This window comes from Salmo salar, chromosome 08 (assembly GCF_965601325.2).
Source record: "Salmo salar chromosome 08, fSalSal1, whole genome shotgun sequence".
Lineage (NCBI taxonomy): Eukaryota > Metazoa > Chordata > Actinopteri > Salmoniformes > Salmonidae > Salmo > Salmo salar.
The window spans coordinates 19,201,413-19,214,816 of record NC_138298.1 but is presented as its reverse complement, the minus strand read 5'-3'; the positions used below and the strand labels follow the sequence as shown (position 1 = coordinate 19,214,816).

General features: G+C 41.6%; 1 protein-coding gene across 1 annotated transcript in view; it reads right to left on the bottom strand.

The window, feature by feature from the left end:
• LOC106610166 (glycine receptor subunit alpha-3) overlaps positions 1-13,404 on the bottom strand; it is a 155,717-nt gene that overhangs the window by 5,949 nt on the left and 136,364 nt on the right. The window contains exons 7-8 of the mRNA XM_014209347.3: positions 4,452-4,666; positions 2,019-2,165 (exon numbers count right to left, since the gene is read on the bottom strand). Of these exons, the coding sequence (XP_014064822.1) occupies positions 2,019-2,165; positions 4,452-4,666 (362 nt within the window). The remainder of the gene's footprint in view (positions 1-2,018; positions 2,166-4,451; positions 4,667-13,404) is intronic.

The window sequence follows — 13,404 nt, the reverse complement described above, 5'->3', positions numbered from 1 at the left end:
ATATGCTTGAAACGCTGTGGATATGCTTGAAACCCTGTGGATATGCTTGAAACCCTGTGGATATGCCAGAAACACATGAAAATAGACAAGAACATCAAACAAGAAGGTGAATCAAAACGAAAGTTGTGCCATGCTTTAAGAAACTGGGTGAGGTGAAATTGAACATAACATAATTGTTTTGTGTGTGTGTTGGTATTTGACTTCTAGACAAGTTGGTTACCTCAAGTTAGTTAGAGAAAGGCTGAGCCCTGCATGTTTGAATTGACAATGACCCCTATCCACGTACTACACTTCAGAGTGACTTTTTCCTCCTCTTGGTTACAAGCAGTGTTCATTTATCTTTATCTCATCGTGTTCTATCTCAATTTCCCTCCATCTCTTTGATTTTATTGGCCTGAGTATTCCCTTGGTAAACTCCACAAAGTATAAAGCAAATGGACTCTTCCCCTGGTACAGAGAGAGGCAGTCTTTTTTTGTATGTCTCCATTTTGTATTAATGGATGAGGGATAGGAAGAAACACAGACATCAGCCAAATGTTGAGACACTGACCCGTTCAGGAAGCTTTGTAGTAAACATGTCGAAGTAAACATTGGAAGTTTTATCCTTGGTGCACGACAGGTTGGTGTAGTAACAGTATATGGACACAGGGGAGCAGTGTTGACTCAAAGGTGGATGGTAGAACATTGACCTGTTGGGGAAGTTGTTTTGCTTTTGTGCCTCAACTTTTTCTTTGTGTCAAACAAGGCCATGTTGTTTTGCCTAGTCCGAATACAGAGATTATGCTAACTTTCTATAGTCTACTTTCATGAGTAAGAATTTGTTCGCAACTGAATTGCCTGGATAAATAGCTTCAATAGCCTAAATAAGCAAGCCTTTTGACCATAGAGACATGATTTATCTGACCTGGGCCCAGAGTCCAGGCTGGGGCCCGATTTAGTGACAGACAGCGTATAATTGGACTTTTCCGTCTTAATCTTTTAAAATGTCCAAAAGGCCAGAAATCCAATTAACCACAGAGTCAAAGCCACTAAGCCGCCCCTACATCCGTCAAGTCACATTTTTGGCCAACTAATTCCCAGAGCTCCTCTGTCAACCTCATCTTTTGACATTTCTCAACATCTTCAGACAGTCTTCAGACAACATTTCATGTTACACCGCTTCTTTCATGGACTTTGACACAACTACTTGTGGTTTGCTACAGTGCTACAAGCTCTTTACATTAGCAATCCAATATGATACAATCTGTGGTATAAACCCTCAAGGTATACACTAAGTGGACAGAACATTAAGAACACCTGCTCTTTCCATGACAGAGACTGACGAGGTGAATCCAGGTGAAAGCTATGATCCCTTATTGATGTCACTTGTTAAATCCACTTCAATCAGTGTCGATGAAGGGGAGGAGACAGGTTAAAGAAGGATTTTTAAGCCTTGAGACTACTGAGACATGGATTGTGTATGTGTGCCAAGGCAAAAGATGGGCAAGGCAAAATATTTAAGTGACTTTGAACAGGGTATGGTAGTAGGTGCCAGGTGCAATGGTTTGTGTCAAGAAATGCAACCCTGCTGGGTTTTTCATGCTTAACAGTTTCCCGTGCGTCTCAAGAATGGTCCACCACCTAAAGGACATCCAGCCAACTTGACCCAACCGTGGGAAGCATTGAAGTCAACATGGGCCAGCATCCCTACGGAACGCTTTTGGCACCTTGTAGAGTCACGACGAATTGAGGCTGTTCTGAGAGCAAAAGGGGAAGGTGTTCCTAATGTTTGGTATACTCAGTGTACTGTATGTCTGAGAAGGATATATCTGTGAAGGATAGAATTGCTTGTTTTTATTTGCTAGGTGCTAAAGCATTGAGATATGACTTATTCATTAGTGCTATGTGACAACTTACTTCAGCCTCAGAGCTCCTTAAGGAACCCCACCATAACGGCAATATGCAGTCATTGTTGCACGGAGTTGTTTGTTCACGCTCTGATTCGACGAACGTGTTCTAGATTGGTCTGTAAACGTTACCTTCTTCTTCGTTCTCCGCGGGCGGAGTCTTAAGAGTTCCTTGTGTTGCCTGGAGACGAAGTTGACGGCGGCGTACTCGAGCAGAGCGGAGAACACGAAGAGCAGACACACCGCCATCCAGATGTCGATGGCCTTCACATAGGACACCTACAACACCAGAGAGACAAAGTCACAGTCACACAGTCAGAGAGCAGAGACAGACCGACAGACGGAGACAAAGTCACAGTCAGAGAGCAGAGACAGACCGACAGACGGAGACAAAGTCACAGTCAGAGAGCAGAGACAGACCGACAGACGGAGACAAAGTCACAGTCAGAGAGCAGAGACAGACCGACAGACGGAGACAAAGTCCCAGTCACACAGTCAGAGAGCAGAGACAGACCGACAGACGGAGACAAAGTCCCAGTCACACAGTCAGAGAAAAGAGACAGACCAACAGACGGAGACAAAGTCACAGTCACACAGTCAGAGAAAAGAGACAGACCAACAGACGGAGACAAAGTCACAGTCAGAGAGCAGAGACAGACCGACAGACGGAGACAAAGTCCCAGTCACACAGTCAGAGAAAAGAGACAGACCAACAGACGGAGACAAAGTCACAGTCACACAGTCAGAGAGCAGAGACAGACCGACAGACGGAGACAAAGTCCCAGTCACACAGTCAGAGAGCAGAGACAGACCGACAGACGGAGACAAAGTCACAGTCACACAGTCAGAGAGCAGAGACAGACCAACAGACGGAGACAAAGTCCCAGTCACACAGTCAGAGAGCAGAGACAGACCAACAGACGGAGACAAAGTCCCAGTCACACAGTCAGAGAAAAGAGACAGACCAACAGACGGAGACAAAGTCCCAGTCACACAGTCAGAGAGCAGAGACAGACCGACAGACGGAGACAAAGTCCCAGTCACACAGTCAGAGAAAAGAGACAGACCAACAGACGGAGACAAAGTCACAGTCACACAGTCAGAGAAAAGAGACAGACCAACAGACGGAGACAAAGGAGTTGAGAGAATGAATAGTCTGACATAGTCTGGCAGAATTTCAGAATTTCATAGAATTTCAACTGTCTGGCCAAGTTTGCAGCTTGTTTTATGTTTTCATTTCACAGAGATTGGATTGATGCTGTTACATAATCTGGAGTATGTTAGGAGTATATGAGAATACATAATATGTGTAAATATCAAATATATGTCATGGAGTATTTAGTTGTTTTTATCTTGATACCACCTATACTGTATATGTAAGGTTTTAAAGGCACAAAAACTATATTTGTCTGTGTTTTATATATATTTACACACTATTAGGTTGGAATAATGCTGTGAAATTGTGACATTTATGATAATGCACTTTTAGTGTAAGAGCTGTTTGAAAAGACCACCTGGAATTTCAGCCTGTTTTGGTGGGATAGAGTTTTGGCATCCCTGGTGATATCACCAGGCGGTAAATTAGTTAATAGACCAATAAGAAAGAGAGTTCCAAGCCTCTCTGCCAATAACAGCTAGTTTTCAGTTTTCCCCTCCCCACTCAGTCCTAGCTAAATTCTTGCTTGAGAAATTGCTCTGCTAAGAAGCTATTCTTTTAATTGTTACCCAGAAATGATTTGATATTGGCGGTAACAGCTGCATTGGACCTTTAATATTTAGTCTGTCATGATGTTAACATTTTATTTTTCAAGAAAATCGATATGCAATCACTTATATCATGACGGTGTAAAAACGTCTTCTTGCTGAATACTTAATTAAGTTACGTAACAGAACATTCCATATACTATACTGCATTATTTTTTAACGCATACAGAACACTACTCAAGGGTAAAAGGACAAGTTAGGTATTTTTTAAATTTAGATTTATTTTAAATTTGACCTTGACAGTAGTCTACGGCCCAGGAGAAAATTGTATCCTCGGTTTTACAGTAAGTCTAAAGATACTGAACTTGTCATTTAACAAGTAAGTGCCAGTATTTTGTTCTTCTACATGGGTGAATCCCAAACATATATACACGGGCCCTTTGGGATGAGATGTATTAAACCGTACTGAGATGCTCCATATAGACAGAAATTCTCTGAATACTAGCAGGGGCATTTACATATCTCAGAACATCGCTTATATATAATGTCTTAATGCATATCTCTCTTTAGGTAACTCTTTATACAGTCTATTTGAGATCATTTAGGTGTAAAAAGAGTGTATAAACAATGCAACACATTCAATCTTGTAAGATCTCTGCAACACTTCCCACTGCAAGGGTCCGTTAAGCAAACAGAAAAGGTCACCCTGTACCAAGACCATCAATCAACAACGGACAGTCAGTCCTGAAGAAGGGACACCTTTTTGGGCGTGCACAGTGGTGATGCACACAACACACTCTCCTGCAAACCCACACACCCGCATCCCCACTCACACTCTCACACACTCTGCACCCGACCCACCTTAGGTAGAGACGTTCTAGAACCGGAGCTCTGGGTGGTCATGGTGAGCACGGTGGTGATGCCCAGTGCCACCCTAGCGGGCGCGGCGTCCATGTTGATCCAGAAGGAGACCCAGGAGAGGATGACGATGAGGAGAGAGGGGATGTACATCTGGATCAGGTAGTAACCCATCTGTCTCTCCAGGTGGAAACGCACCTCGATGCACGTGAACTTCCCTGTGGGAGGAGGGAGAGACAGAAGAGAGGTGAGCGACTGAGACAAGTGCCTATGTTTTCTTTGTTTCGTATTAAAGTCTGCCTGAATAACATACTTGGAAATGTACAGTGAAAATGTATAGGAGAGATGAGGCATACTCCTTTGGGGACTATTAGGTTTCTCTGTAGACCATATCTTACAAACGTCAGCATTCCTCCTCTCATACACACCGTATACTGTACATGTAAACAAACCCACACACAAACTGTACACGTGGCTTCTCAGAAAATCTAAATTCTAGCAACCCATATAATATGCAAAAGCCCGTGCTGTGGAGGAGTTTAAATCAATCTCCATGTAGTCGGTCCATGCAGCTGTGGTTATCTTGATCATCAAAGCTCAGTGTATGGGCCTCAGATGAAAATGCCAGTCATGCTCTCTGCCTTTGATGCGTCGACGTTTGTCAGATCTCTCCACCATCGCACACACAAACACACACACACACAGCCAACCCTCAGTTCATAGGTTACCAGTGCCACACTCAATAGGAAGTGGCCCGATGAAACAGACACCATGCTACAAGACTGATTTTCTAGCATACAGACTGGGACACGTTCCGGGATCCAATAGCATTCAGGAGATTACCACATCAGTCACAGTTTTAATCAATAAGTGCATAGACAATGTCCCCACAGTGACTATAAGAAGGTATCCAAACCCCCAACAAAATGGATTACAGGCAGTATCCACGCTGGGCTAAAGGCTAGAGCTACCGCTTACAAAGAACGGGACACGGACACGGCCCAGACAAGAAAGCCCGCTACGAGCTCTGACGAGACATCAAACATGAAAAAGGACATTATAGGAGGAAGGTGGAATCCTATTACACTGGATCTGACGCTAGTTGTATGTGGCAGGGCCTGCAGATCATAACAGATTAGAAAGGGAAACCCAACTATGATTTGCCCAGTGATGCAGAACTCCCAAACGTGCTAAATCCCTTTTATGCTTGCTTCGAAGAATACAACACTGAGTTTTGCGTGAAAGCCCCTGTTGTTCCGGTGACTGTGTGACCTCGCTCTTGGTGGCCGTTGTGAATAAAAGTTTTAAACAGGTAAACACTCGTAAGGCCGCCGGACCAGATGGAATACCAGGGTGCGTTCTCAAAGCATGTGAAGACCAGCTGGCAAGTGTCTTCATTGACAGTCTCAATCTCTCCTTGTCCCAGTCTGTAATTATGCTTGAAAGGCTGGTCATAACACACATCAACACCATCATCCCAGATACCTTACCCACTCCACTTCCTGACAGTCCGTCCCCAAGTGGTGAGGGTAGGCAACAACACCACTCCATGCTGACTCCCAATACCATAATCAAGTTTGTTGACGACACAACGGTGGTAGGCCTGATCACTGACAGCAATGAGACAGCCTACAGGGAGGAGGTCAGAGACTTAGAAGTGTGGTGCCGGGACAACAACCTCTCCCGCACCATCAGTAAGACCAAGGAGCTAATTGTGGACTACAGCAGAAAGAGGGGAGAGCACGCCCCCATCAACATCAACAGGGTTTTTGTGGAGCGGGTCAAGAGCTTCAAGTTCCTTGGCGTCCACGTCACTTAGGACTTAACATGAGTGGTGCGGACAGCCCAATACATCACTGGGGTCGAGCACCCTGCCATCCAAGACCTTTGTATCAAGCGGCGTCAGAGGAAGGACTGAAATATTGCCAAAGACTCCAGCCACCCAAGCCATAGACTGTTAACTCTGCTACCTCTGACAAATGATACCGGAGCATCGGCTCTCGGACCAACAGGCTCTGAGACGGCTTCCACCCTCAAGCCATAAGACTGCTAAATAGCCATAGGAATGATAAATAGTTAATTAAATGGTTACCCGGACTATCTTGCACTGACTCTATGCACACTCACAAGACTATACATACACACTACTGTAAAATAAACATTCACTCACACACACACACACACACACTACACTGACACACACATCATATGGTGCTGCTACACTGTTCTTTTTTACTCGTTTTATCATCTATCCTGATGTCTAGTCACTTTACCCTGCCTCCATGTACATATCTATCTCTAATACCTTATTATTATTATTATCCATCCTGATGCCTAGTAACTTTACCCTGCCTCCATGTACATATCTACCTCTAATACCTTATTATTATCTATCCTGATGCCTAGTCACTTTGCCCTGCCTCCATGTACATATCTACCTCTAATACCTTATTATTATCTATCCTGATGCCTAGTCACTTTACCCTGCCTCCATGTACATATCTACCTCTAATACCATATTATTATCTATCCTGATGTCTAGTCACTTTACCCTGTCTTCATGTACACATCTACCTCTAATACCTTATTATTATTATTATCCATCCTGATGCCTAGTAACTTTACCCTGCCTCCATGTACATATCTACCTCTAATACCTTATTATTATCTATCCTGATGCCTAGTCACTTTACCCTGCCTCCATGTACATATCTACCTCTAATACCTTATTATTATTATTATTATTATTATTATTATTATTATTATGTATCCTGATACCTAGTCACTTTACCCTGCCTTCATGTACATATCTACCTCTAATACCTTATTATTATTATTATTATTATTATTATTATTATTATGTATCCTGATACCTAGTCACTTTACCCTGCCTCCATGTACATATCTAACTCTAATACCTTATTATTATCTATCCTGATGCCTAGTCACTTTACCCTGCCTCCATGTACATATCTACCTCAAATACCTTATTATTCTTATTATTCTTATTATCCATCCTGATGCCTAGTCACTTTACCCTGCCTTCATGTACATATCTACCTCTAATACCTTATTATTATCTATCCTGATGCCTAGTCACTTTACCCTGCCTCCATGTACATATCTACCTCTAATACCTTATTATTATCTATCCTGATGCCTAGTCACTTTACCCTGCCTCCATGTACATATCTACCTCTAATACCTTATTATTATCTATCCTGATGCCTAGTCACTTTACCCTGCCTTCATGTACATATCTACCTCAAATACCTTATTATTATTATTATTATCTATCCTGATGTCTAGTCACTTTACCCTGCCTCCATGTACATATCTACCTCTAATACCTTATTATTATCTATCCTGATGCCTAGTCACTTTACCCTGCCTCCATGTACATATCTACCTCTAATACCTTATTATTATCTATCCTGATGCCTAGTCACTTTACCCTGCCTCCATGTACATATCTACCTCTAATACCTTATTATTATCTATCCTGATGCCTAGTCACTTTACCCTGCCTCCATGTACATATCTACCTCTAATACCTTATTATTATCTATCCTGATGCCTAGTCACTTTACCCTGCCTCCATGTACATATCTACCTCTAATACCTTATTATTATCTATCCTGATGCCTAGTCACTTTACCCTGCCTCCATGTACATATCTACCTCTAATACCTTATTATTATCTATCCTGATGCCTAGTCACTTTACCCTGCCTCCATGTACATATCTACCTCTAATACCTTATTATTATCTATCCTGATGCCTAGTCACTTTACCCTGCCTCCATGTACATATCTACCTCTAATACCTTATTATTATCTATCCTGATGCCTAGTCACTTTACCCTGCCTTCATGTACATATCTACCTCTAATACCTTATTATTATTATTATTATTATTATTATTATGTATCCTGATACCTAGTCACTTTACCCTGCCTCCATGTACATATCTACCTCTAATACCTTATTATTATTATTATTATTATCAATCCTGATGCCTAGTCACTTTACCCTGCCTCCATGTACATATCTAACTCTAATACCTTATTATTATCTACATTTTAGTCATTTTAGCAGACGCTCTTATCCAGAGCGACTTACAGTAGTGAATGCATACATTTCATACAATTTCATACATTTTTCTTTTTTTTACTGTGCTGGCCCCCCGTGGGAATCGAACCCACAACCCTGGTGTTGCAAACACCATGCTCTACCAACTGAGCTACAGGGAAGGCTATCCTGATGCCTAGTCATTTTACCCTGCCTTCATGTACATATCTACCTCTAATACCTTATTATTATCTATCCTGATGCCTAGTCACTTTACCCTGCCTCCATGTACATATCTACCTCTAATACCTTATTATTATCTATCCTGATGCCTAGTCACTTTACCCTGCCTTCATGTACATATCTACCTCAAATACCTTATTATTATCTATCCTGATGCCTCGTCACTTTACCCTGCCTTCATGTACATATCTACCTCTAATACCTTATTATTATCTATCCTGATGCCTAGTCACTTTACCCTGCCTTCATGTACATATCTACCTCAAATACCTTATTATTATCTATCCTGATGCCTCGTCACTTTACCCTGCCTTCATGTACATATCTACCTCTAATACCTTATTATTATCTATCCTGATGCCTAGTCACTTTACCCTGCCTTCATATACATATCTACCTCTAATACCTTATTATTATTATCTATCCTGATGCCTAGTCACTTTACCCTGCCTCCATGTACATATCTACCTCTAATACCTTATTATTATCTATCCTGATACCTAGTCACTTTACCCTGCCTCCATGTACATATCTACCTCTAATACCTTATTATTATCTATCCTGATGCCTAGTCACTTTACCCTGTCTTCATGTACATATCTACCTCTAATACCTTATTATTATCTATCCTGATGCCTAGTTACTTTATCCTGCCTTCATATACATATCTACCTCAAATACCTTATTATCTATCCTGATACCTAGTCACTTTACCCTGCCTTCATGTACATATCTACCTCTAATACCTTATTATTATTATCTATCCTGATGCCTAGTCACTTTACCCTGCCTCCATGTACATATCTACCTCTAATACCTTATTATTATCTATCCTGATGCCTAGTCACTTTACCCTGCCTCCATGTACATATCTACCTCTAATACCTTATTATTATCTATCCTGATATCTAGTCACTTTGCCCTGCCTTCATGTACATATCTACCTCTAATACCATATTATTATCTATCCTGATGTCTAGTCACTTTACCCTGCCTCCATGTACATATCTACCTCTAATACCTTATTATTATCTATCCTGATGTCTAGTCACTTTACCCTGCCTCCATGTACATATCTACCTCTAATACCTTATTATTATTATTATTATCTATCCTGATGTCTAGTCACTTTAACCTGCCTCCATGTACATATATTCCTCTAATACCTTATTATTATCTATCCTGATGCCTAGTCACTTTACCCTGCCTCCATGTACATATCTACCTCTAATACCTTATTATTATTATTATTATTATCATCTATCCTGATGCCTAGTCATTTACCTTGCCTCCAATACCTCATACCTCTGCAGATTGATATACTACTGGTCCTCCCTGTATATAGCTTCATTCTTGTGTCTTTTATTCCTTTTGCTATATAATTTATGTATTCGGCACATGTGACAAATCATTTGACAGGATACATCGACACTCTTACTGATAGTTGTGGCTGCTTGCCGTGATGTATCGTTGTCTCTACCTTCTTGCCCTTTGTGCTGTTGTCTGTGCCCAATAATGTTTGTACCATGTCTTGTGCTGCTACCATGCTGGGCTGCTATCATGTTGTGTTGCTACCATGTTGTTGTGATGTTGTGTTGCTACCATACTATGTTGTTACACCTTACGTCTCTCTTTATGTCGTGTTGTGGTGTCTCTCTTGTCGTGATGTGTTTTGTCCTATATTTTATTTTTTATTTTTAATCCCAGCCCCCGTCCCCACAGGGGGCCTTTTGGTAGGTCGTCATTGTAAATAAGAATTTGTTCGAAACTGACTTGCCTAGTTAAATAAAGGTTAAAAAAATAATAATATATACGAGGTGAGTGGTCACTTTGCCCAAAGCACGCCCCTGGGCCTGTACTCCTACATATGTGATCAGCACATGCACCCAATGCACTCTAGTAAACATATGTACCCAACACACAAATACTCTCAATTCACTAAAATGTATGTATATCCAATGGACTCAAATAAACATATGAACCCAATGCACTGAAATGAATGTATAGAGTCAATGCACTGGAATGAAGCCATTATTTCCGTAAAGTAAACCTCTGACATTTGAGATAATGTATTGCAAAGGATTCCGCCAGCCTCAATATTTCCCTTGAGAATAAATCCCTCTATAATAGTTGCATTGAAAGGATGAAGTCAGTGGGGTTTGTGAGCAATACAATGCAACAACCCACACAACTTTGAAGAAATGCCTTGCCTACTGTAGTGTTAGTTTACTGTAACCTAACAGAGAAGGGCGTCATGCACCCCAAACATCTGAGGGGGCACAAAGTACATTGGATGGCTGGTGGGTGATCTGGAGGGGGACAAGGCCCCCCAGTCTGTGAGTTGGTGAATTTTGAAAAAAAAATAACATCCTGAAAACAGAGTTTTCCTGCAATTTACAGCCACACTCATTATACTTAAAGGGATACTTTGGGATTTTGGCAATGAGTCAGCTCAAGAGGTATGATTAGATATCTTTATCTACTTTGTCAGAGTTAGATGAACTCATGGATGCCATTTTTATGTCTCGGCATCCAGTAGGAAGAAAGTTAAAGGTAGTTTTAAGAGCCAATGCTAACTAGCATTAGCGCAATGACTGGAAGTCTATGGTACTACTAGCATCCTAGCAGTTACCATAGACTTCGTCATTGCGTTAACACTGCACTCAAAGACATAAAAATGCTATCTACGAGTTAATCTGACTCTGGAGAAGTAGATAAAGATATCTACAGTGGGGGAAAAAAGTATTTGATCCCCTGCTGATTTTGTATGTTTGCCCACTGACAAAGAAATGATCAGTCTATAATTTTTATGTTAGGTTTATTTGAACAGTGAGAGACAGAATAACAACAAAAATATCGAGAAAAACGCATGCCAAATATTTTTCGAAATTGATTTGTATTTTAATGAGGAAAATAAGTATTTGACCCCCTCTCAATCAGAAAGATTTCTGGCTCCCAGGTGTCTTTAATACAGGTAACGAGCTGAGATTAGGAGCACACTCTTAAAGGGAGTGCTCCGAACCTCAGCTTGTTACCTGTATAAGTGACACCTGTCCACAGAAGCAATCAATCAACCAGATTCCAAACTCTCCACCATGGCCAAGACCAAAGAGCTCTCCAAGGATGTCAGAGACAAGATTGTAGACCTACACAAGGCTGGAATGGGCTACAAGACCATCGCCAAGCAGCTTGGTGAGAAGGTGACAACATTTGGTGTGATTATTCGCAAATGGAAGAAACACAAAATAACTGTCAATATCCCTCGGCCTGGGACTCCATGCAAGATCTCACATCGTGGAGTTGCAATGATCATGAGAAAGGTGAGGAATCAGCACAGAACTACACGGGAGGATCTTGTCAATGATCTCAAGGCAGCTGGGACCATAGTCACCAAGAAAACAATTGGTAACACACTACGCCGTGAAGGACTGAAATCCTGCAGCGCCTGCAAGGTCCCCCTGCTGAAGAATACATATACATGCCCGTCTGAAGTTTGCCAATGAACATCTGAATGATTCAGAGGACAACTGGTGAAAGTGTTGTGGTCAGATGAGACCAAAATGGAGCTCTTTGGCATCAACTCAACTCGCTGTGTTTGGAGGAGGAGGAATGCTGCCTATGACCCCAAGAACACCATCTCCACCGTCAAACATGGAGGTGGAAACATTATGCTTTGGGGGTGTTTTTCTGCTAAGGGGACAGGACAACTTCACCGCATCATTTGACGGGGCCAGGTACTGTCAAATCTTGGGTGAGAACCTCCTTCCCTCAGCCAGGGCATTGAAAATGGGTGGTGGATGGGTATTCCAGCATGACAATGACCCAAAACACACGGCCAAGGCAACAAAGGAGTGGCTCAAGAAGAAGCACATTAAGGTCCTGGAGTGGCCTAGCCAGTCTCCAGACCTTAATCCCATAGAAAATCTGTGAAGAGAGCTGAAGGTTCGAGTAGCCAAACGTCAGCCTCGAAACCTTAATGACTTGGAGAAGATCTGCAAAGATGAGTGGGACAAAATCCCTCCTGAGATGTGTGCAAACCTGGTTGCCAACTACAAGAAACATTTGACCTCTGTGATTGCCAACAAGGGTTTTGCCACCAAGTACTAAGTCATGTTTTGCAGAGGGGTCAAATACTTATTTCCCTCATTGAAATGCAAATCAATTTATAACATTTTTGACATGCGTTTTTCTGGATTGTTTTATTGATATTCTATCTCTCACTGTTCATATAAACCTACCATTAAAATTATAGACTGATCATTTCCTTGTAAGTGGGCAAACATACAAAATCAGCAGGGGATGAAATACTTTTTTCCCCCACTGTAAGCATGTAAGTCTTATTCAGCACATTTAGTAACTGCTTGCTTTTCTAAAGTCTAACAACCTTGCCAGCAGGCATGCCAGCTAAGATAGTTAGACAAGCTAGCTACTCTAATGTGATTGATAGCCTGAAATGGCTTCTTGATAGCTAGTCATGAGGTTGGGAGATTGGGAATCCATCTGGGCTAGCTGAAACCAACTTAAAGAAATTGCTAGGTGGCTAGTAGTATTACATAGAAACAACAACAACAAAATTCTACAAAACATTATGTGTATATTTTGTTTTTATTTAAACAGGACAAATCTGAGGGGGCACATGCCCC